The sequence below is a fragment of the Hippocampus zosterae genome, chromosome 3, assembly GCF_025434085.1.
Source record: "Hippocampus zosterae strain Florida chromosome 3, ASM2543408v3, whole genome shotgun sequence".
NCBI classification, from domain to species: domain Eukaryota; kingdom Metazoa; phylum Chordata; class Actinopteri; order Syngnathiformes; family Syngnathidae; genus Hippocampus; species Hippocampus zosterae.
This window is the reverse complement of record NC_067453.1, coordinates 15,382,235-15,408,248: the sequence shown is the minus strand read 5'-3', so window position 1 is coordinate 15,408,248 and position 26,014 is coordinate 15,382,235. Positions and strand designations below refer to the sequence as shown.

At 44.6% G+C, this 26,014-nt stretch overlaps 1 protein-coding gene and 1 long non-coding RNA gene across 2 annotated transcripts in view; one reads left to right on the top strand and one right to left on the bottom strand.

The window, feature by feature from the left end:
• Nucleotides 1-299: 299 nt before the first annotated feature.
• elapor2a (endosome-lysosome associated apoptosis and autophagy regulator family member 2a) overlaps nt 300-26,014 on the bottom strand; it is a 37,796-nt gene continuing 12,081 nt past the window's right edge. Inside the window, exons 8-22 of the mRNA XM_052060238.1 lie at nt 9,524-9,612; nt 9,271-9,451; nt 9,054-9,182; nt 8,697-8,787; nt 8,517-8,619; nt 8,219-8,356; nt 7,536-7,799; nt 4,357-4,530; nt 3,584-3,770; nt 3,424-3,520; nt 2,833-2,934; nt 2,471-2,597; nt 1,826-2,004; nt 1,383-1,554; nt 300-778 (exon numbers count right to left, since the gene is read on the bottom strand). Of these exons, the coding sequence (XP_051916198.1) occupies nt 710-778; nt 1,383-1,554; nt 1,826-2,004; nt 2,471-2,597; nt 2,833-2,934; nt 3,424-3,520; nt 3,584-3,770; nt 4,357-4,530; nt 7,536-7,799; nt 8,219-8,356; nt 8,517-8,619; nt 8,697-8,787; nt 9,054-9,182; nt 9,271-9,451; nt 9,524-9,612 (2,102 nt within the window). The 3' untranslated portion in view covers nt 300-709. The remainder of the gene's footprint in view (nt 779-1,382; nt 1,555-1,825; nt 2,005-2,470; nt 2,598-2,832; nt 2,935-3,423; nt 3,521-3,583; nt 3,771-4,356; nt 4,531-7,535; nt 7,800-8,218; nt 8,357-8,516; nt 8,620-8,696; nt 8,788-9,053; nt 9,183-9,270; nt 9,452-9,523; nt 9,613-26,014) is intronic.
• Nucleotides 21,769-24,238, top strand: LOC127597346 (uncharacterized). The gene is made up of 3 exons (XR_007961633.1): nt 21,769-21,818; nt 22,779-22,871; nt 24,144-24,238. It is a non-coding gene; the product is annotated as an uncharacterized LOC127597346 (long non-coding RNA).

The following is a 26,014-nucleotide window of genomic DNA, read 5'->3' as shown; positions in this document are numbered from 1 at the left end:
TTTGAATAACACAAACTCTTATTTTTATATATTTATACTAATTTAAAATGTATTTTATTACATAAATTGCTTTCCGTGGAAAGATTTGGGGAAAAAAAGTATAATTTTTTTAACTATAAAATTGCTTAACTGAATGACATTATTTTCTTCAAAATATTTTACTATCATACATAGTACATTTGTAGAATGTCTCTGTCGTTAAAAAAGTCAAACTAAAGTCAAAACAAAAACCAAATATTTTTGTTTATTGTATTTTCCAAGCCTCCAACAAGAATAAAAAGCAACCAACTGGGGTCCACTTATACATAAATAAGTCATAATTTATTTGAAGTACACAACCTCATTGTCCCTCTTGCTGTACAACAACTGGTGCAAAACAAAAACAATCACACACATGACGAGTGGCAACAAATGAGGTGGGCAGGGGAGTCGGAGGGTTGGGGGTCAAAACACAAAATCCCCACCTCATAGCGAAGTCCAGTAAAATACAGAAAATCACAAAATTACAACGTTCCCCAAGGTTACCCTGAGCTCTTACCCACCCGTATCCACTTCAAGGCCACTGTGTGTGTGTGTGTGTGTGTGTGTGTGTGTGTGTGTGTGCGCGCGCGCGCCCAGCAAAGCTCATCGAGGTGGGTGACTGGTTTAAAGGGGTCTTCACCAGTGGACAGCCTCCTGTTGGTCTCTCTCTGTTTATTTCTGCGATCTTTTAACTCCACACCAGGGCTTTGGAATGAGATGAGTTGAGCTGCATGTTTTCATATCTTTCTCCATTTTTCTGTATTTAAAAAAAGAAAAAAAACATTCAATTGGTCAAATAAAACAATCCGGTGTTCCCTGCTATAAGGTAGATTTTGTGAATAAAGTGTCGTGGAAATCTTTTTTGGTTTAAGGATAACACACACACACACACACACATATTATATATATATATATATATATATATATATATATATATATATATATATATATATATATATATATATATATATATATATATATATAATATATGAATTCACGCTGCGAGTTCAATAATCATGCTGTTCACATTTTGACAAATATTGCAATGTAGGTATTGCAAATACTGCAAAAAGTACTGAAACCTTCCACTTCAAAAGTTTAGAGAGGGTCAATCTTACTGACCTGTAAAGGTTTTATTGTATTTAGGGTTCATCCTAAAATTTTAACAAAAAATTGAATATCCAAAACCAATGTTCCTTGCCCCTGAGCTGCATGTGTGAGCAATTGCATCTGTCTTTTACCCTTCAGTTGCTCACCGTTGTCCTAGGAATGCTCAGTGAAGTTTGTGTGAATGATCCGACGCATGGAGAATTTGAGGGAACATTATCCTAAACTTATGAGTTTAGCATGTGGCAACTCACCTTAGATGCTATGGCTTTGAGTTTTCTGAGCAACGAGGGTTTGGAGTAGACCACATCATCGTCCATGTCGCCATCGTTCTCGCCCTCCATGACGGCGCAGCTGTCGGCACCTGGTATGTCACACTCCTTGCTGTTGGCGGACATGACCAGGCGGGAGTACTTATACTCCAACCTGCCGGGCAGACAATGCACAGTTAACACGGGAAGTAAACGGGAGTCATCGCAAAGCTCGGAAAAGGACGGGGGCAGATGGCACGGACTTAAAGGATTAAAAAAAGGCTGAAGAAAAAGCGGGCAAAAAAAGTCTCTTTATTAGGTAAAATGTGTACATTGTATATGAAAGGACAAACGGCATTTACATAAAGTGCGTCTATAAAAAGGGACACACCAACAGTATACACCGCAGGTGTGCAGACTAGATAAAATAGACAGAGATGGCGTACCGCTTATTCTTCTTCCAGAAGTAGCAGGTGAGCGAGACGAGCAGGACAGTAATGAAGGCGCCCACTCCGGCGCAGAGCTGCACCCAGAGGTCCAGCCCTTCGCACGGCATCGTCTCCTTGTTGGGCAAACTCACACCTCCCATGCAAACTTTGGGCTCTGTCCACACGTACAAAAGATCCTGCACACAAACGCACACCAATCACTCACGTCTGTCCCTTCAATCACAGGCATTGGGAACGACACCAAGTTGCGTTTCAATTACTGATGTACAAGACGCACCTCAAACCCAAATCAACTGTCCCCGTTGAAATGAATGGAGATGCTATTAAAGTTCCAGCCCCCCCCCCCCCAAAAAAAAATACACAAAAGTGTTTACAGTATGTTACAAGTTTTAAAAAGCACTTTAAAACGTGATTTGTTTGAAAACATGCAGTAATTACATACAGGGCTGGTGAGTCTTTAAATTAAGGTGTAAAGAGTACCGGTACTATAATTACTGATCCTTGCTCTATTTTGAAAAAGAACAATTCATAAATAATAAAAATAATAATAAAAATAAAATTTATAATTTTAAAAAATGGATGGAGTGTAAAAATAACAAGAAAGGAAAGGAAATATGATGAGACTGAAGGGACTCCACAAACCATTTGTCCCGCCTTGCAGGCTCCCTCAATGCGGTGATAGTCGCTCTTGGTGCATGTGGGACACGCCCCAGAACTCTCCCACAGGAAGTGAAAGGCGCAGCCATCGCATGTTCCCGCAGGACACGTACTGCAACAGATGTGTGACCGCACACAGGTGGATCATTTCTGGTATATTTATGGAAAGCGCTGGGCAATTTCGATGGGAAGTTAAGATGGAGAAATATTTGACATTTTCCAGATTACTGCGAAACGAGTGCCATTGTATTCCCGTAGAAGGCCTGAAAGGAATTTTGCAAACTTTGGTATCCATGAGCGCAGCAGTGGGAATCCGGCACATCAAACAGCGATGGCGACGCACTTACCTGGACACTGAGAGTTCCCCTTTGGCGCTTTTTGTGGGATTGCAGCGTACGGACACCACTGTGCTGCGGCCCATTTCGCAAGAAGAGGTGGGCTCCAAAGACCTGGGCAACAAATAAGACAAGCAAAAATCTGATTTCCGGTCAGTGCATTAGTACACCATACTTTTCACAATGTTATCAGTGAAAGTCAAATGTCTTGAATGATGATTCGAGCCATGTGCTCTACTTTTCTGATTGCATTTGTCCAAATTTTCATTACTATAGTTCAGCTGACAAAATGCCCAAAATGAAAATCAAAATGATTTTCAATTCATTAAAATAAAAGAAGGAATTAAATCCGAAAATGGTTTGCCAATATGTTTCAAATCTATATAATTTGCGATATTTTGATATTGAACTACGACAATAAATTAACTCTTTTGCTCTCGTGTTGCAAAATGTTTTTTTTCATGGTTGAACATGCAGGTCACAGAGACAAGTGCATTCCCATCATTACCAGATACTGTCTGGTATCTAGTATAATATACTTCTGCAAGGCCAGGAGGGATAAAACATTTTTTAAAATACAAATAATGTGATTAAAAGGCTTACCGAAAGTAGAAGTGGACATCTGGCACTTTCCTGGAGGAATGGGGGTATAGATCCGGTCTCGCCTTAATACCGGCATGTGTACTTTCCACCGTTGCGCCTGTTCCACATGACATCAGGTTTTAACATGTGAATCACGGCGATGGTGTTCTCTGTTGCTCACCGAGGAAGGTGTCAGCCAGGTTAATGGACTGTGAGGTGAGCGCCGTGTTGAAACCTCTCCCGCTGGCTGGGATTACGGTTGATTGGCAGATGAAGGTCTTGACAGTGTTACCACCATCACCGCGCTCGCTCAGAGAATCGCTGAGGGACAGATCGGTCACGTTGTCTTTGCACGAGGCCAGAAGATCCTTAAGAGAGGTGTGCATAGTAGATAATAACTCAGTCACTGCCATGAAAAAAAAAATTTCGGTTGCATGAAATCCTGATCAACTGTTCACTGCCACCTGTGGCACACATGTGGAAGAGGGTCTCGTCCAGCTCGTATGAGAATATCAAGCTTGCAAACCACTGTAATGATGAATATGTATGTAAGCAAGCACGTAAAATCACCATTTATCGAGTCCACGGGAAAACCCATCGAACGATACGTCGATATAGTGATTAATCGTGGCAGCCCTAATTCTGAGTTCAAAAGGGAGTTTTTGGAGCACATTTCTATGCAAATGACACTGCATTTGAGTTTTGTATTTTTGTTGTTGTTTTGAATGAGGACAACGGATGTGGCCTGACCGATCTCAATAAATAGACTTTTGAATCAATGAAAAAATTCTTTGTGGCCCATTGCGATCTTCATTTGAGTACTCCTGGACTATGTCACCCACTTTCAGAAAATATGAAGGTGCAGCACATCAGACTTTTTATTCAAACCCATGGGGACTGTCTGAAATTGTGAGGGGGATTCGCGAGCTTGTACGCACTGTCTTGTCCTCTCACCTGTCCTCCGCACAAGCTGATGTTGAACAGGTGGAAGTACTTGGTTCCTTTGGAGGTGAAGCTCGGCCCGTTCATCAGCGTTCCCACCGAGCCCAGCGGGCTGAAGTCAAAGGTCATGGTGACATTGCCGTCCGTGTGTGTGAAGTGACAGTCGCTGTAGCACAAGCGGTGGTCCTGGAACAGAATGTGAAGCACAAAGTACATGCGTCAATGGCAAAGGTGGATGAGTTGTGGTTATGCGAAGGGCTACAACAATTATTTTCATAATCAATGAATCTGTTGATTATCCATCCATCCATCCATCCATCATCTACCGCTTATCCGGGGCGGGGGCAACAGCTTTAGCAGGGAAGCCCAGATTTCCCTCTCCCTAGCTACTTCTTCCAGCTCTCCCCGGGGGATCCCGAGTCGTTCCCAGGCAAGCTGGGTGACATAGTCTCTCCAGCGTGTCCTGGGTCTTCCTCGGGGTCTCCTCCCGGTGGGACATGACCGGAACACCTCACCGGGGAGGCGCGCAGGAGGCATCCGAATCAGATGCCCAAGCCACCTCATCTGGCTCCTCTCGATGTGGAGGAGAAGCGGCTCGACTCTCAGCCCCTCCCGGATGACTGAGCTTCTCACCTCATCTCTAAGGGAGAGCCCGGACACCCTGCGGAGAAAACTCATTTCGGCCGCTTGTGTCCGGGATCTCGTTCTTTCGGTCACGACCCATAGCTCGTGACCATAGGTGAGGGTTGGGACGTAGATCGACCGGTAAATTAAGAGCTTTGCCCTTTGGCTCAGCTCCTTCTTCACCACGACAGACCGATACAACGTCCGCATCATGGCAGACGCTGCACCGATCCGCCTGTCGATCTCCCGCTCCCTCCTACCCCCACTCGTGAACAAGACCCCAAGATACTTGAACTCCTCCACTTGGGGTAAGATCTCCTCCCCGACCCGGAGGGGGCACTCCACCCTTTTCCGACTGAGGACCATGGTTTCAGATTTGGAGGTGCTGATTTTCATCCCAACCGCTTCACACTCGGCTGTGAAACGTTGCAGTGAGAGTTGGAGAGCCCCGTTTGAACGAGCCAACAGCACCACATCATCTGCAAAAAGAAGGGATGCAATACTGCGGCCCCCAAAATGAACCCCCTCAACGCTTCGGCTGCTCCTAGAAATTCTGTCCATAAAGGTTATGAACAGAATGGGCGACAAGGGGCAGCCTTGGCGGAGTCCTACCCCCACTGGAAACGATTAAGACTTACTGCCGGCAATGCGAACCAAACTCTGACATCGGTGGTATAGTGACCGAACCGCCCGTATCAGGGGGTTCGGTACCCCATACCCACGAAGCACCCCCCACAGAACTCCCCGAGGGACACGGTCAAACGCCTTCTCCAAGTCCACAAAACACATGTAGACTGGTTGGGCGAATTCCCACATACCCTCAAGGACCCTGTTAAGGGTGTAGAGCTGGTCCACTGTTCCACGGCCGGGACGAAAACCACACTGCTCCTCCTCAATCTGAGGCTCGACTTCCTGACGGACCCTCCTCTCCAGCACCCCTGAATAGACCTTACCATGGAGGCTGAGGAGTGTGATCCCTCTGTAGTTGGAACACACCCTTCGGTCCGGTCCCCCTTTTTAAAAAAGGGACTACCACCCCGGTCTGCCAATCCAGAGGCACTCTCCCTGTTGACCACGCGATGTTGCAGAGGCGTGTCAACCAGGACAGCCCCACAACATCCAGAGCCTTGAGGAACTCCGGGTGGATCTCATCCACCCCTGGGGCCTTGCCACCGAGGAGCTTTTTAACCACATCGGTGACTTCAACCACAGAGATAGGAGAGCCCACCTCAGAGTCCCCAGGCTCTGCTTCCTCCAAGGAAGGCGTGTTGGTGGAGTTGAGGAGGTCTTCGAAGTACTCTGCCACCGGTTCACAACATCCCGAGTCGAAGTCAGCAGCGCCCCATCCCCACTGTACACAGTGTTAGTGGTGCACTGCTTCCCCCTCCTGAGACGTCGGATGGTGGACCACCGAAGCCGCGGTCCGCTTGGCCAGTCGATACCCGTCAGCTGCCCCTGGGGTCCCACGGGCCATAAAGGCTCGATAGGACTCCTTCAGCTTGACGGCATCCCTTACTGCTGGTGTCCACCAGCGAGTACGGGGATTGCCGCCACGACAGGCACCAACCACCTTACGGCCACAACTCAGATTGGCCGCCTCAACAATAGAGGCACGGAACATGGTCCACTCGGACTCAATGTCCCCCGTCTCCCCCGGAACATGGGAAAAGCTCTGTCGGAGGTGGGAGTTGAAACTCCTTCTGACAGGGGATTCCGCCAGACGCTCCCAACAAACTCTCACTATACGTTTGGGTCTGCCAGGACGGACCGGCATCTTCCCCCACCATCGGAGCCTACTCACCACCAGGTGGTGATCAGTTGACAGCTCCGCCCCTCTCTTCATCCGAGTGTCCAGAACATGCGGCCGCAAATCCGATGATACAACTACAAAGTCGATCATCGAACTGCGCCCTAGGGTGTCCTGGTGCCAAGTGATTATTTGTTATCTGTTATCAATTATCTGTTGATTATTTTGTCAATTAATTGATGACTCCGATTAAAAACGTATGTGAATGTCCATTCCCTCATTCAAAAACAGAACATAATTTGAAATTGGCAGTGTGCGGATATAAATGAATGATAATTCAGTTTCTGGTTTGCTCCGTAAAAAGGCCAAAATGTTGACCAGTGTTTTTCAAAGTAAAAACAAATGTTTTATATTGATTCAATACAATGACTGAGAATGTCACAGTGGAGCAATGACATATTCTGAGGTTGCACTTCTACTGAATTTTTAGTGGCTTTTTTTAAGAGTCTTGGCTTGTATTCCGGTTAGAATGAAACCGAAAGACCAAACGAAAACGAAATGCTGTTTACATGTGACATGATCTCTCCCGATCTGCAGTTTACATGCGCCACTTATTTTACGTCTAGATTTTGTTGTTGGAGCTTTAAATCAGGTGAGCTTTGTTTTACGATTCACTGACTTCATCACTAATTATTATTGATTAAAATCAAATGTAGTGTAAATTATTTTTTGATCACCTCTAATTGTGTGCTTACTGTGAAAGCTTAAATTGTAACCCGACGTGTACACTGAATGTTTACATGAAGGGACAACCACCAACCTTGCTGCTCAGGCTGCCCGGTCCGCAAGGCTTGCAGGCGTCGGGTCCCAGTGTGGACTGGGGGAGCAGGTAGGTGTCGGGAGGGCACTCGATGCAGCGGCTGCTCTGCGGATCGATGTAGTGACCCGGCGGGCACGGCACACATGCCGAGCTGGACGGCTGCGTGCTAAGCGCACAGGCTCGACACTCGGACGACACCCCATCAACTGCGTTGCTCACCCAGATGGAGTAAATGCGTGCCACGTCGTGCACGTAGCGACGGACCTACGCAACGTACAACACACAAGTGTACATTAGGTTTGCGTGAATGGACGCACAGATGTGGGCCATGTATTTTTGCGAATGGACACGCATGTGTAAATCATGTTTATTGGAATGGATATTCATATGTATTACTGAAGGCTTGTGCACATGAATAAACAGATGGGTCATTGTGTGAACTATATATACAGTAGAGAGCGAGACAGAGAGAGAAAGAGAGGGAGTGAGATAGGGGTGGGGGAGTTACGATATATTATCCGCTTCATCGATGTATCAATGTGTCGGCCCCACAATCAAGCCACATTGACAGCTTGATTGCCAGTGAAATCCCAAGTCAACAATGTAGGACGATTTTGAGGCAGACACGCGACTGGGGAACTAAAGTGAGCCTTAGAAATTGATTCAGCACATGTACGACTTACATCTGTGGGCTGATTGGTCCTCTGGAACGCCCACGTGTAGGAAACCGAAGCATTTTTGGTCATGACGTGTGTATACGACTGTCTTGTTTTGCTGTTCTCCCATGACTCGACCACTGTGGTGCTCTTACGGTTCACATCCTGAAAAAAAAAATAAAAAAACGTGTGTGTAAAGATTTAGATGTGGGGGAGAGAGAGAAAAACAAACACACACACACAGACAGACAGACAGACAGACACAGTCAACAAAGCACAAAATATTGCCCGCCCGTGATCTACATTGTCAGGAGTTTCCCCTCACCATCATGAAGTATAATTCACAGTCAGCGCTGCACACCGTCTCAAACTCAAACGTAATCCGGCCAAACTCCGTGCCAGCATGTCTGTAAACGGACGTCGGAAGCCTGGTGCAAGTCAGAGGAAGAAAAAGAGTCAAGAGAAGAGGAGACGTGACAATGAGTGACAATAGCGACATGCTCACTTGAAGCCGGGAACATGGATGCTGAGGATGAGATAGTCATTATCCGAGCTTCCCGCGCTGCTCTGGATGTGATCGCGGGCCACTTCCCAGCCTGAAAGACGAGAAAAAGACACAATGAAGTTTTTGACTGGCTTCAAAATGCAAACCCATATTTTGATATTTTTTACTTCGCCAACATCCCCGCCCCCCAGCCCCTGACACATAATATGAATAAAATATTTCTGCTTGCCCGAGATTCAGAGCAGAAATGTCTACCACACATGCACCGTATTTCACCTTTAATTTATCTAAAAATTGGAAGATGATGCCCAACTGATTACTTTTGTCCAACTCAAAAAATGTATCTATTGTCTTCACCATTCATGCCGTCACACTTGGTGTTGCCCACGTTGAAGCAGGACGTCTTCATGTTAGCCGGAAGAACGTTCCACCATTTGTACTCAAAGTCTAGGGTGGGCTCGGTGCCTGCCGGGCATGGCTGACACGCTGGCGAGGGAAACAAAAATTAACAGATGAACAAAAATTGGAAGGGGCATGCTGAAGAAATTCAAGCGATGATGACAACGCTCTGTACGTTTCATGCCATCCGAGTAGGTCCCAGCGGGGCAGGGCAAGCAGACGGACGTGGCATTGTTATAGAAACCAGGGTTGCATGGAGGGCAAGGTTCTCGTTCGCCACCTGGGGGCAGCGCCTCGGCTCCGGTTATGTTCTCCAGGCAGATTTTGGGCTCGATCCACTTATATAGCACCTGCGTCTGCAGATAAAGGGGAACATGCGATGAGGATTTCCAGAAGGCAATTGGTTAAGGATCGCTAGGTTTCCTCACCTTCCCGTAGTTGTCGCACGCTGTGTGAATGCTGAAAAAGTCTTTCCTGGAACATGGAGGTCTGGTTTTACACGTTCCAGATCCTTCATCTGCAAAATAAAACAAGTAGTCAACATTGGCGTTCAATTCAAATCCTTCAGTGAATTCGTGTTGCTCATGTTTCTTAGCTGTATCGGAAAACAAAGTATTTTGGCATCACAAGTCACTTCTCAGCTTGTTTTTGTCGTTTTATATTTTGAGATGTAAAAAAAAAAAAAGGGACAAATATTCATTTCAAACCGTGATGTTTCTTATCACAAAAAGGTTGTTTGCTATGATTTCTGGACATAGACCAGTTATTTTGGTGAAAACAAAAGCATGTGAAAATTACAATGTTTGTTCTTGTGAAAGAAGACAGTCTACTATTTTCTTTTGGTAGGTTTTGTTTTGCATATCATAATGTCCCAGAACAAATATTTTGTGGATCTTCAATGTTAAAATGCTCAAAAAAGACTTGCAAGAGAGGGAATGATGTGTTAAAAATGTTTGGCAGTCAATGAGTTCAAGATGCAAAACCAGTCATGACTATCGGTCTCAGGTTTGATGAATCATGTTGCATCCACCCCTCCCAGATTGCGCAAAAATAAACGGCATTGCAAATTAGCGCGTTTTGGGAAACACAATCCTGGGCGCACCCAGTTAGTAGATCAGCTTACACATTTGCATGCATGAGAAATCAAGTTTGCACCCATTTTCACCTTTAGTAAATCAGACCAGACCCTGTGTGTGTGTGTGTGTGTGTGTGTGTGTGTGTGTGTGTGTGTGTGTGTGTGTGTGTGTGTGTGTGTGTGTGTGTGCGTGTGTGTGTGTGTGTGTGTGTGTGTGTGTGTTCTTGTACTCACTACATTGTGAGGACCGGCGTGAGTTTTTAACCAACGGAGTGAGGACATTTTGACGAAGTGAGGACATTTTGGCCGGTCCTCACTTTGACACCCTCTAAATCAACTCCAAAGTGTCCAAAACGGGTACCCTGTGCTTTTCCCCAAAGGTCCCCAGAATGGGTCCATGTTGAGAATTTTTCGCCGGGAATTCACACCCTTTTTGCTCTCTACTGCAGCTTCTGTCGAAATTCAGTACTGCACCAACTTCACACTTTTTGCTCTCTACTGCAGCTCGTGTCAAAATTTGGTACTGCAACAATTTCACACTTTTTGCTCTCTACTTCAACTAGTGTCGAAATTTGGTACTGGACCAAAATTATAAATGACAAATCCCCTTGCTGCTCTTTGAAGAGCCACCTTGAGAAATAGTTATTTAAGATAAGATATCCTTTATTCGTCCCACAATGGGGAAATTTACAGCCTCCAGCAGCAAGAATGTATGTAGAAAGAAGAAAGGAGAAAGAAAAAAAACCAAACATCTTTCAATTAAATACAATATGAACACAAATGGATAAAAAATGTTTTATCCATTTTATCCACAAATGGATAAAAATTATTATTTTGTGTTCATATTGCATTTAATTGAAAGATGTTTGTTGTTTTTTTCTCTTTCTTCTTTCTACATACATTCTTGCTGCTGGAGGCTGTAAATTTCCCCAGTGTGGGACGAATAAAGGATATCTTATCTTATCTTAAATGGATAAATCGCAGTACTATTTACAATTTTCCTTCACATCATTTAATTATTATTATTATTATGATTGTTATTTTTTATTCATCAGCCTGACAGCAGTCGGTAGGAACGAGCGTCGGTATCTCTCCTTCTTGCAGCGCGGGTGTAACAGTCTCTGGCTGAAGGAGCTACCAAGTGCTGTCAGGGCGGGCTGGAGGGTGTGGGAGGGACTGGCCATCATAGCTTTTTTTGTTTGTTTTTCAAAGACCTTTACAAGTTATGTGAATTCAATTTTTTTGTGAGGAATGTACAGTATTTTATTGAATGTGTTTGTTCTGAGTTTGTGTTGGACTCCTATTATTTCCATGTGATTTGGTTAAATGTATCCGATTAAAATTGGAAATGCAATTAATAACAGTACCCAAATTAAGTAAAGCCTCAGTCCTACCCAAAATCCACCATCATTTTTGCAAAACTTTAATTGTATTCAATAGAACGCAATGAAGGGACATAGAATTTTTTTCTTGTCTACATTACATTTTACATTGTCTAGATCCAAAAGTACTGTACTTAAACAAGTAGAAAAATGTATTACATCACAAAAGAGAGGTTCGAGGCTCGTTAAAGCCACTTTTCATCAGTTGTTTTTGTTGAGGCACAAATAAACGTTGCATTTAGCATAATTTTAAACTGTCTGACCATTACAATTGGACAAAGAAAATAGCACTTTAAAACGATCTGACATATCTCTTCAATGTGTACACATACAGTGAACAACTGTGACATCAGCTCAATGAAATGTAGAGTGAAACTGAAATGAACAGATTTAAACACTAACCTCGTGTACATAAATACAACACAAATCATCTGGTACTAAACAAAGACATAAATGCAGCTCGAAGTGTGACAAACAACGATAAACAAGGCGTTTTCGCGATTCTTTCAAATGCTAATTAGCTCGCTAGCACCGACCTAGCATCGTCGCTATGTTGTTAGCATTCATTTAGCATCATCGCTATGTCGTTAGCAGTACTGTACGCTGAGCTAGCGAGTTTCAATGACAACAATTGAAGAAAAACGATCTCCGAAACACATTTCTAAATAATTCTAAGCACAAGCAGACTTACAGCCATTGCTTTCGAAGGTGAAACGAAAGGAATATAACTCAGGAGGACCAGTTGCAACGACCACAATCGGGCTTTCTGGAACGATTAGTCTGCTACCAGCACGGCGTCTGCTACCCACAATGCACCGCGATAACTAAATGAATATTCTAAACACGATTTCTATTAATGAAATGGCCCGAAACTTTTACTGTGGGCAGAACACTTACATACAGGAGTTTATGAATAAAATGTGTGCGAGAATTGAAAGCCGTTGAGAGACGGCATCGTGTTTGCACATGGTGGCCAACTCCTGCTGAGTGCATCAAGCCGAATTAATCAAATATCTTATCATAAAATAACTTATCATGGGGATTGACAATAGGATGGCACATATTTTTATTTTATTGGATGGATTCTGGAGTTGGTGTGAATTCACAAATACTGCGAGAATTCAGCTTGCAGGCCTGGTTTTCCTTAGAAGAGGCTGTGAATCAGTCGCCAAATGTCCGTATGACCAATGTTCCCTCTAAATTGTGCTCGTGAGCAATTTTGCGTAGCTCTCGTGCTCCCAGCCGCACACAGTGATGCTGGCGCGCACAACGCGCAGCTGCAGGCAACATTGAAGGGGTGTTCACACGGCACACATTTGCTCCGGCCCTGCACCGATGTATTTTGTTGCGATATATTTTGCACCGCAGCAAAATGTGTGGAGCGTTCACACGAACAAAGCCGCTGAGCATGTCAGCACCGGCACAGCGTCGTGCAGCCCCACTTGCGTTCAAACGGCAGTTTCTGCAGCGGAGCAAAACGACAGAAAACAAATGAGCTGTCGTGTTGTTGTTTTTTTTAAACGTATACACAACTCAAGGACTACTGGACAGGCACGTCCTTCTCCTTCTCGGTCTCCGTGCCTTCTGCTCGAGAGTGACCGCCCCCGAAAAACGCAAATCAACAATGACTTCAATGACACTCAGAAAAGCAAACACGTAATGCGCCAAACAGAAAATCAGAGAGGAAATCACAAAATAAATTATATGGGGGTGGGGGGTTGTGAGCACACAACAAAGGAACAAACTACACAAACAACTCCGAGACAGTCCAGTCTCCTACAAAAGGAAAGATGTTACCAGCTAAGTCTTGTGTCGTTATTAAACAAACACATGCAGTCCGACAGAGCGTGAAAGCAACGCATTCTCGCCGTACGTAAACTCTTCACAAGCATTTGCTCTGGAGCAAATTTAACCCAGTTGCGTTCACACGTGCAAATTTACATCGGTGCTGCTGCGCAAACGAGCTTTTGCTCCGGAGCAAATTTTTAAACCACCTCCCTGTGGTGGATCAAATTTGGTCCGGTGTAAGCTGTTTTCCGGGGCTACGCCGGAGCTAATTTGCACGCGTGAACGCTCTACTGGGGCAGCCCCGGTGTAGCACCGGACCAAATTTTGCCGTGTGAACACCCCTTGAGACCGCTTAATTCACGAAAACCATATGTGGACATAGTTTACGAGCCCCTTAAATGAGCCTCTTTGTTTGTTTAAACCTCTTTCACACTTTTCGGTGGACAGGAGACTAGAAATGTTTGTGTTTAACTAAATGACATGCTTTCCATGATTAATGAGTAGGCAGTGTGGGACCATATTGCTACAGGTTGTATTGAGACTTGATTATTCTTGAAAAGACCCATGCTAAAATAAAAGTAACGAATGAGGGCTGGTATATATGTTACAACTCTCTATTCAGTGGTTTGATTTTTGCTTGTTTTGTAACATATCTGCTTCATGTAACTTGTGATCTCAGGTTTTAGACAGGTGTAACGCTTGTTTGATTTTGCTCACCGTGGTCCAAGTAATACTCAGGCAGTTTGTGTGAATGCTATTACAAATGGAAAATTAGAAGAAATATTGCTCATGACCTTGCTGCATGTCCACACGAATGACTCAAACTTAAATACTGTGGAATATTGCATGTTTCAAGTATGCCGACTCTAATCAGAATTTGAAAATGCTAGCTTAAAGCTCTTCTCATGGTCTCACCACCCGTGGGAGGGGTCAAAGGGGTCGGGTGCAATGCGAGCTGGGCGGCAGCCAAAGGCGGGGACCCTGGCGGTCCGATCCTTGGCTGCAGAAGCTAGCTCTTGGGACATGGAATGTCACCTCTCTGGCAGGGAAGGAGCCCGAACTGGTGTGTGAGGCAGAGAAGTTCCGACTGGATATAGTCGGACTTGCCTCCACACACAGCCTAGGTTCTGGACAGCTGAGCAACGCTGTCTTGGGTGGTGATCGAGGGGAGGTCAAGTTTGAGATAGTGAGTGATTGGAAAGAAAAGCCACCAGCTGTTATAGGTCTCAAAGGTCGCAAAGAGCCCTCATTTTGTGACTACTCTTGTTATGTATTTTGTTCATATACCTGTACTGTATACTGCCGTTTTTGTGTTATTTGTGTTGTTGGGGCATATATTTTTGCATTTTACTGCATGTGTTCTTACACATGTATTTTGTTAACATACTTGCATGTTCATAAAGGACGTGTACCATAGTCATGTCCCACATAAAGAAATTCTGTTATCAAGACTGATTGAGCAACGCAACCATGATTTCTACTAAAGAATACTTACTGTTGTTACTTATTGGATGCAAATCATAATGATCCAGTTGAAATGTCCAAATCAGAATGAAACAAATTGGATATGCTGGGAACACTTCTGCAATACAGTACCTAACTCATTTTTTCTTGCAAAGTGTTGTGGCTGGCTTCTGCGCAGCTCTGCTAATTGAAATGTAAACAAACTCATGTCTGGGGGGAGGGGTGCTGCAAAAACTTCGTTTTGGAGCAGGTAACAGCCGCTCCTCTTCATGGCCAATGACTAAGTCAATTATCAAAATTGCCACAGCCTTTTTGAACTTTGAGGTCTGCTGTGAAGGCGAGCATGATCAATTTTGAGCAACATCTACATACAGTATTTGAGTAACTAGGCTCACCAATGTCACATACTCCGCGCACACACAGTATATTTAAACTGACTTACAATTTTACAATTGTTTTTAAAGCAACATAATTCCAAACTCTAATATGGAATTTAGATGAAACAATTATTTACTTATTGAATGCAAGTCATATTTTCCAGTTTCAATGTCCAAAGCTGAATGAAATAAATTGGATATGCTGGGGACACTTCTGCAATACAGTACCTAACTCATTTTTTTCTTGCAAAGCGTTGTGGCTGGCTTCTGCGCAGCTCTGCTAATTGAAATGTAAACAAACTCATGTCTGGGGGGAGGGGTGCTGCAAAAACTTCGTTTTGGAGAAGGTAACAGCAGCTCCTCTTCATGGCCAATGACCAAGTCAATTATCAAAATTGCCACAGCCTTTTTGAACTTTGAGGTCTGATGTGAAGGAGAGCATGATAAATTTTGAACATTTACATACAGTATTTGAGTAACGAGGATCACCAATGTCACATACTCCTAAAATAATTACAGCAAATAAAATTATATATATGTTCACAAACACAACCGCACACACAGTATATTTAAACTGACTTAAAAATTTACAATTGTTTTTAAAGCAACATAATTCCAAACTCTAATATGGAATTTAATCGTTTCTTGGTTTCTTGGAATTGGAATTCTTTACTTATTGAATGCAAGTCATATTTTCCAGTTTCAATGTCCAAAGCACAATAAAATGAATTGGATTTTCTGGGGCCCTCCGTGAGTCGTCACCTTACCGTGGTGGAGGGGTTTGTGTGTTCCAATGATCCTAGAAGCTAAGTTGTCTGGGGCTTTATGCCCCTGGCAGGGTCACCCATGGCAAACAGGTTCTAGGTGAGGGGCCAGACAAAGCACGGCTCAAAGACCCCAATGATGAATACAATAAATGGATCTAGGTTTCCCTTGCCCGGACGCGGGTCACCGGGGCCCCCCTCTGGAGCCAAGCCTGGAGGTGGGGCTCGTTGGCAGGCGCCTGGTGGCCGGGCCTACACCCATGGGGCCCGGCCGGGCACAGCCCAAAGAGGCAACGTGGGTCCCCCTTCCCATGGGCTCACCACCCATGAGAGGGGCCAAAGGGGTCGGGTGCAATGTGAGCTGGGCGGCAGCCAAAGGCGGGGACCCTGGCGGTCCGATCCTCGGCTGCAGAAGCTAGCTCTTGGGACATGGAATGTCACCTCTCTGGCAGGGAAGGAGCCCGAGCTGGTGTGTGAGGCAGAAATTTCCGACTGGATATAGTCGGACTTGCCTCCACACACAGCCTGGGTTCTGGTACCAGTTCTCTCGAGAGGGGTTGGACTCTCTTTTACTCTGGAGTTGCTCACGGTGAGAGGCGCAGAGCAGGTGTGGGCATGCTCATTGACCCCCGGCTCAGTGCCTGTAAATTGGGGTTCACACCGGTGGACGAGAGGGTTGCATCCCTTCGTCTGCGGGTGGGGGGACGGGTCCTGACTGTTGTTTGTGCATATGCACCAAACAGCAGCTCAGCATACCCACCCTTTTTGGAGTCCTTGGAGGGTGTGCTGGAGAGTACTCCTGCTGGGGACTCCCTTGTTCTACTGGGGGACTTCAATGCTCACGTGGGCAATGACAGTGAGACCTGGAGGGGCGTGATTGGGAGGAACGGCCCCCCCGATCAGAACTCGAGTGGTGTTTTGTTATTGGACTTCTGTGCTCGTCACGGACTGTCCATAACGAACACCTTGTTCAAACATAAGGGTGTCCACATGTGCACTTGGCACCAGGACACCCTAGGCCGTAGTTCCATGATCGACCTTGTGGTCGTGTCATCGGATTTGCGGCCGCATGTTCTGGACACTCGGGCGAAGAGAGGGGCGGAGCTGTCAACTGATCACCACCTGGTGGTGAGTAGGCTCCGATGGTGGGGGAAGATGCCGGTCCGTCCTGGCAGACCCAAACGTATTGTGAGGGTTTGTTGGGAGCGTCTGGCGGAATCCCCTGTCAGAAGGAGTTTCAACTCCCACCTCCGACAGAGCTTTTCCCATGTTCCGGGGGAGACGGGGGATATTGAGTCCGAGTGGACCATGTTCCGTGCCTCTATTGTTGAGGCGGCCAATCTGAGTTGTGGCCGTAAGGTGGTTGGTGCCTGTCGTGGCGGCAACCCTCGTACTCGCTGGTGGACACCAGCAGTAAGGGATGCCGTCAAGCCGAAGAAGGAGTCTTATCGAGCCTTTATGGCCTGTGGGACCCCAGAGGCAGCTGACGGGTACCGACTGGCCAAGCGGAAGGCAGCTTTGGTGGTCGCCGAGGCAAAAACCCGAGCGTGGGAAGAGTTTGGTGAGGCCATGGAAGCCGACTTCCGGACGGCTTCGAGGAAATTCTGGTCCACCATCCGGCGTCTCAGGAGGGGGAAGCAGTGCACCACTAACACTGTGTACAGTGGGGATGGGGTGCTGCTGACTTCGACTCGGGACGTTGTGAACCGGTGGGCAGAGTACTTCGAAGACCTCCTCAACTCCACCAACACGCCTTCCTTGGAGGAAGCAGAGCCTGGGGACTCTGAGGTGGGCTCTCCTATCTCTGTGGTTGAAGTCACCGATGTGGTTAAAAAGCTCCTCAGTGACAAGGCCCGGAGTTCCTCAAGGCTCTGGATGTTGTGGGGCTGTCCTGGTTGACACGCCTCTGCAACATCGCGTGGTCAACAGGGAGAGTGCCTCTGGATTGGCAGACCGGGGTGGTAGTCCCTCTTTTTAAAAAGGGGGACCGGAGGGTGTGTTCCAACTACAGAGGGATCACACTCCTCAGCCTCCCTGGTAAGGTCTATTCAGGGGTGCTGGAGAGGAGGGTCCGCCAGGAAGTCGAGCCTCAGATTGAGGAGGAGCAGTGTGGTTTTCGTCCCGGCCGTGGAACAGTGGCCCAGCTCTACACCCTTCTACACCTAGCAGGGTTCTCGAGGGTATGTGGGAATTCGCCCAACCAGTCTACATTAGTTTTGTGGACTTGGAGAAGGCGTTTGACCATGTCCCTCGGGGAGTTCTGTGGGGGGTGCTTCGTGGGTATGGAGTACCGAACCCCCTGTCTCGGAGTTGTTTGTTCCTTTGTTGTTTGTTCACAACCCCCCGCCCCCCATAGAATTTATTTTGTGATTTCCTCTCTTGATTTTCAGTTTGGCGCATTAGTGTTTGCTTTTATGAGTGTCACTGAAGTCATCGTTCATTTACGTTTTCTTGGGTGGTCACTCTCGAGCAGAAGGCATGGAAACCGAGAAGGAGAAGGACGTGCCGGTCCAGTAGTCGCTTGAGTTGTGTATATACAGTACGTTTTAAAAAGAACCAACACGACAGCTCGTTTGTTTTCTGTCGTTTTGCTCCGCTGCAGAAACTGCCGTGTGAAGCGGCTTTTTACGTGTGAACACTCCACACAATTTGCTGCGGTGCAAAATATATCGCAACAAAATATATCGGTGCAGCGCCGGCGCAAATGTGTGCCGTGTGAACGGCACTTTAGTCAATCAGTTCCTACAACAGCAAATCGCAACCGGCCCCTTGCTAGGTTCTGATAACCTTCAATCTTGGCTCCGGCCTCCCTGTATGGAGTTTGCATGTTCTCCTGTGTGGGTTTTCTCCAGGTACTCCGGTTTCCTCCCACATTCCAAAAACATGCATGAAAGAATAATGGAACACTCTAAATTGTCCCTAGGTGTGAGTGTCAGTATGGATGGTTGTTCATCCATGCGTGTCCTTTTAGAACAGCTTTTCACATGGCTACACTGTAAAAATGAACTTTTGGTTTGAAAAAAAAAGATGTCTACATTAGAGATTGTGCAGGACAGCTGCGTCTTTGTCAGTGGCTAAGTACCCACTCGTTGATGAGTACCTAAGAATGCAATGGACAGTAATTAGGGTGTGACACATATTTGGTTTCTGGGGGGGGGGGGGGGGGGGACAAAGTGGAGACTCGCTTCGTTGACGCAAAGTTTCACATCAAGGTGAGGGGCCTGAAATTAGCGTCTTGTAGCCCGCGAGTGTGAGACGCCTGTATTAAATTAAGAAACATTTCACATCTTTTTGGAAAGGCAGGTTGGAAATATAGGTTGTTATTTCAGTATTATTGGATGACTACATTGATAAACTACAACTTGAGCCCTTCTGACAGTTTCGTGGTATATTGGTTTCAATGGCAGCACTGTTAAATGCTGGATGCGGAAGGGAGCCGGTCACCTTGTTGAAGTGAAGTTGTAGTCTTGGAAGTAGGAAAAATGGACAAACATAAATATGGAACAGCTTTGACAATATCCCAAACTGTAATAACCGAAGCAGAGCATTGCATACACAGTGTAGGCGTTTTATTTGTTTTAATTTCTTTGATTGATAAATTAATAACTAAAGTGTTTTGAAATGTTGTTACAATACTTTATGTAGTTTAGTAATTTTTGTGAATTTCTGTTTATGTTATATGAAACGTTAAAGTGAGAAGACCATGAAAGGGTTAATCATGTTTAAGTAGAGTTTTCGCTCCGAAGTTGCTGCTCTGCCCATCCCCCCGCTCTCCCCCTCGCATCAATTAAGAAGCGGTTGGCTTCAAAGGCTGGAGGAGCGTTGTCTTCACGCGATACTTTTCGGCGCACTCAAGCCATTTATATTTCTATACCGGGACAACCAACACCATTTGGCTTTTTGACGACATGGAGAAAACACGGAGAAGACTCGCCCCTAACCGGGAGCACCACCGTCAGAATGAGAATGCTCAGGTAAGTAATCACCCTTTCTTTGTCGAGAGACGGGTACCCGCGAATACGAGTGTCGTCGTAACAATCTGCGTACTGAGCACCGAAGGGCTTGTTACTCGCGGCGTACTGTAAACTCTAGGCCGATTTTAATTTAAAGCTGCTTTATGTAGTTTTTTTCTACACGAAGAAACAATGGCAAACTACGAACACAGCAATTTAGGAACAACGCACATGGCTTGCGCTCAGGCGGTTACGGCAAGGCCGCGTCGCGTTGAATTTATGTGGTTTATATTTCGGCAAAAATGAGACAGAAATTGTTAGTTTCTGTACTCATACCGAATTGAAATAAGTAGACAAATGAACCAGTGCTCTGGCTCGCTGTATTATATTAAACTAGACATGTTTAGTCTAGCCAGAAACCATTTTTTCTCGAGAAAAAATTATTTTTTAAATTAAATACCGAATGAATGAGGCGGATTGCAGGCCAACGCGAGCTGCTTTACTGTGTTTTTAAATGCCAGTTGCTTAATTTCACAGAGCATCCGAAGCGTGTATCCAACATGAGTTTTATCATCACAGGTTCAAATACTACTCTGTACCATTTTATTTATTACTATCATATTTTGAGTTAATTTACATAATCATATTCATTTTACTCTTTTTTTCTGCCTGTCAACTAAAATGTCCATAGATTTTTGCCCAGGTTTTATTTTAATAAATTATTTGTCTCTTTTCCATGAGACTAGAAAATGCATGCTGATTAACTCATACTTTGTTTTATTAATGGCGGTTTTAGTTCCATCTGGTCTACTTTCCATCCTGTGAAAATGTGTGACGACAAAACATTGTCGTATTTTCATGAATGCAAGTTGGAAGACAAGTGTTGAAAACATTGGCAAAGACAGATAAACTTTGTACAGAATTGCCGAGATCTAGCATAAAACTCTTTTTCACCATCTCAGTTGTCTACAAAATTAACAATTTTCCCTGTTTTTCCCTCTTCTGCCCTGATGTGTAGGCTCAAATGCGTAAAGCCCAACCATCAGGGCAACATACACCTCTTCTCAAAGAGAGGCCTGGTACTGAGACTCATTCCGGAGCCTTCTCCACAAGGTCAACACCATCATCATCATCAGAGGAGTCTGTGTCATCCGCCCAAAGTGGAGATGACCACAAACCAGCATTCAGTGAATGGAGGGGGTCCCGGTCGTCCAACAGCAGTGGATCAGAAAAGGACCACATTGATTTGCATGAAGCTAAGGCCCTCAAGGCAAAATGTAAATCAAAACAAAAAGGTATGAAATCGAAAGGAACAGAGAAGTTAAATGATGGCCAAAAAAGGAACTACCACCAATCTTCGTGGATGTGACTGCCTCAGAAAATACGCACAAGAGAGCAAGGCCAAAAACCCAGAACTGTTGAGGTCAACAAAATTAAGGAAGCATGTTGCTACCTTATGTCAGCTTCTCGACCTGAATAATCAGGAACTCGAGCAAGTTGCTCGTTTTATGGGACACGACATTGGAGTCCATTGTGAGTTTTATCGGGAGACCGATAAAACTTTCCAAGTGGCCAAGATTGCCAAACTACTGTTTGCGATGGAACGTGGGACAGAGTCGCTGAAGGGAAAGAGTCTGCAAACCCTGGAATGTGTTATCACTGGTATGTAAATTAATATATTTTTAAAGTCATCCCCTTCCATTTATTCTTTTCTCCCTCTGTCTTTGTTTCCACGACAGTGTGCATGTCTTTATCGGCATATTTTCTTTTACCTTCATATTTTAGTGTAAAATTATGTTTTCTGATTTCTGACTGTGAATATTTCAAAAGGAAGAGCACATGCAGCCACCTCAACCAAAGGTCTGAAAGGTGGCAAAAAGACAAGACCAGATCCAGGGAGACGACAGGAAGCTCAAGATGGTATGTAATAAAAATAACATTAGTAGTCATAGCAGGAAGAGGGATGCCAATATATGCTCTAGAGTTCATGCTTGAAATTAATATAGAAACCTTGAATCATTTCAAATTAATCACATTCAAACATTAGACCTAGTGTTGACCAAATGACCTACTTCTAAGTTACAACAATTTTTAGTTAGACACCAATTGATCCCAGTTGCCTCTGCCTCTGGCACCTTTAACCAGAACCTTTTTTTCAATGATAACAATAAGCAGACAAAAGCACACACATAGGTATGTCGAGTTATTTGGGGGGATGCTGCAGCAACTTGACAGGCAGCTGCCTCTCACTATCCTCATACGTGTGCTGTTCTGACACACATCTGTCTTGTGGATTAAAAGTAACGAACAATGATCAAAGACAGAACTTTTAATCAAAAAGGGAGTTAGTGATAACATGCGATCGATACCGTTCTAATACCGTTAAACTACAACTGATTAAAGCTGGTTAGCATGTCGACCTCACAGTGCAAAGGTGCAGGGTTCAATTCCGGTCCCAGTCTTCCTATGTGGCGTTTGCTTATTTTTCCCACCACATACCTGCGTGGGCTTACTCCAAGTACTTCGGTTTCCTCCCACATTCCCATAACATGCATGGCCGATTGAACACTCTAAATTGTCCCCAGGTGTGAGTTTGAGATGGTTGTCTCTGTGTGCCCTGCAATTGGCTGGCAACTTGTTCAGGGTGTCCCCCGCTGACCTCCCAAAGACAGCTGGGATAGGCTCCAGCATGCCCTGCGACTCTTGTGAAGATAAAGCGGATTGGAAAATGGATGGATGTTTAGTAATTCCTTTACCTTGACAGCTCTCATTTTCTCTGTGTCCAGACCATTTGCATAAATGAGAAAACCCTTTAATTCTCGGAGCAAGAGTGAATGTCTTCCATCCATATTTACATGGTGTAAATGTCATCTTTCACAGAATGAGAAGTGCCACATTCAGCTGTAGCAACGAGATCTGATGATGAAGATGATGGAGGCGGTAACAGTACCAACTTGGACACTGAAAACACAGGTAATGCTTTCAGTTTGACTTGGACCATCTGTCACTGCACCATTGCTATGTTTCTGAGATGTAAGGAATTTCATTTGAGTACCGTATTTTCACGACTATAAGGCGCCATTAAAAGTCTTAAATTTTCTCCAAAATGGACAGGACGCCTTATGGTGCGGAGCGTCCTTTATATGCGCCGAGTTCCAAAATCTGACTGACAGCCGACACGCTGTTTATATAGAGAAATGGCGGAAATGATGGTGGCCAGGCATGAAAGAAGTCGGCCAATCAGGGAAGGGTGGGCGTGTATATATACATATATGGAGAGGGAGAGAGAGAGAGAGAGGGAGAGAGAGGACAGACAAGCTAGTCCGCCAATGGTGAAGGGTGGGCGTGTAAGTGGACGCCTCAAGCCAGTACCAACACTTGTATAGAGTGTGGCAATGTGCATTGTTGCAAAACAACTCCGGTTTTGGTTTCTAAGAACCCCTGAAAATAAATTTGACAAAAAGACACGCCTACGAAGCTCAGTTCAAACTTAAAGCCACCGGTTATCTTTTGGCATGCGTGCCCATCTCACAGCAGCGGTGAAAAAACAAGTCAAGCAAATGAACTCTGAGCTTGCCGTTATTCCCGGAGGCTTGACTAAAGAACTCCAACCGCCACAATACGCAACAACGAGAGGGAACGCGGCGTTTTTGATGGATTACGGTACTTGCACAATTGTTCAATTCTTTCTACACACGCGCGCGCTGCCACCATGTTTCGCTCTGTTCTTTACTTTCAAATGTGGGAAAGCTTCACACGAGAGAAATGTTGACTTTGCTGTTGCTACTCCTTCTTTCCGCTCGACAATGCGTAGCAACTCACACTAGCATGTGATCCATTCAATGACAACTGAGATGTGCAGTCCTCTGCTTCTGATACAGAGGATGAGGACTTTGATGGATTTCTGGGTGATGATTGATCGATAAACATGAGAACATTGTACGATGGCTAAATAAAATACACCCGAACTCAGTTCTGCTTTCGTTGCCTTTTTAAAAACGTGTTTTTATCTTATCTGTATGTCTTGGCATGCTACCGTATGCTTCAAGCTAACGTGTTAGAGTGCGCGCATGCATGCCGTATGTTTAACCTGGCGTATGTTTTGCCACTGTAAAACTGCGCCCATTCGTACGATGCGTCCTGTGTATGTGTAAAATACAGAAATGTCACGCATTACTGAGACTGCGGCCATTAGTACGATGCGTCGAATAGTCGTGAAAATACGGTACATCATCTTGCTACAAGGCACCTACAAAAGGCCACCGAAGATGCAGTCAATTAAAGAAAGAAATTATGCTGATGACGACATGAGTGATGTTTCTGGCAGTGAATATGGCGATAATGTTTTTTGCCCGACTTGAATCCTCTTTTGCTGTATTATTGGCATATTTCTGAGATGCATGTGGAAAGAACTTTGATTCTATCAAAACATTATTTTATAGATGGAGGGGCGTGCCATAAGACATAAGACTGTCAAGAAAAAAAAGACAATGTTGGGAAGACATGGATTGGGTGAGTCTCTAACATTAGCACAAGTGACATGTTACAGACCTGGCATTAGTAAGATTTTTTTTCTTACTCTAAGTCAGGGGTGTCAAACTCATTTCACTCTGTCAAACTCAGCCCACATTGGCCTCGGTAGATGTTAAGTGGGCCGAGCCATTAAAATTATACCGTACTCTGCTATAAAGAAGCACAAGAACATTCGGAAATGTAGAAATTTAATGAACATATCTTTTTACAAAACATTTCATGAAGCACCTTAGATTTCCTTAGACAAATGTGCGATTGACTTTTATCATTCACATATATGCATCGCAACTGATTGTACAAGGGCACTAAACAAGTAATTGGTGTTGAAAAATACAGTGATGCACTTTTAGATTAAAGGAGATTTGTGAAGAAAGGAATTTTTAAGCCTTGTGCATATAAATTATAAATTTAATCCCTGCCTATACCTTACAAACTAAAGAGAGTGCCATTAAATGTGTAAAGAACAATGAATTCAAATGTCCTTGATAGCATCTGCTGTTTTGGGTCCGTCCGTCTCAGTGACAGACTTAGACTGCTGTTGTCTTCTTCTCAAAACAATGTGTCTTTCTACTCTGAAACGGTGTGTCCCCTAGCGGATACTCCATGAATTGCATGTTATTCAAAATTTTCGTTCCATGTCTTTTCTGCATTTTTTTCACTTTTAAATGATCCTGCGGGCCTGATCAAACCTGCTTGTCGGACGGTAACGGCCCGCCGGCCGTATGTTTGACACCCCCGCTCCAAGTCCTGATTGTTTTTTGTACATTCCAATATATCAGGAATTACAAATGTGTATCATCAAAGCATATTCACCCAAAGTTTATTATTATTATTTACAGTCTATGACGCATCTTTCACACATGGCCAAGAACAACCATCAACATCAAGGAGCGCCACCAAACGAAAGAGGATTGCAACACTTACACATGACGATGATGATGTTGAAGACAGCGGTGAGTCAGTGCATCGTCAACACAACTCAAAGTTTCATTACCATTATACTAACATGCCAACTTTCTTAGATGAAGAGGACAAAAAGACTGGACACAGATCTCTTGGGAAGAAGAAGACAGCAGTTCGAAAAGAACATAGTGAAGTTGGTAAGATGAATTTCTGTTGGATAGATCCGTATAACAATTTAAGAAACTCAAACAGCACAAGTCACTGTGACTTGCAGATGGAAAGACGAGTCGTTGAAGTGGTCTACTCAGTTGTAAAATTGTCTTCAATTTCTATTGTATAGCAATTTCTCTTACAGGGTTATGATATAATTTGGTTACAGTAACGCACTGATTGTAATTGAATCCAATTAAAAAAAAAATCTGACCAAAGAGAGATACAGTCGAACCTCTCGACAACGAAATCATGTTTGCAGCCAGAAATATTCACATTCACACCATCACTGAGCAGGAACTGATCCCACACAAGTCATGCGAGTATACCACTACACCACAGGTGTCAAAGTCAAGGCCCAGGGGCCGGATTTGGCCTGCCACATCATTTTATGTGGCCTGCAAAAGCAAATAAAGCATGTCGAATTCCATGAGGCTTGCTAAAGTCTGAACCAAAATCTCAAAATGTCA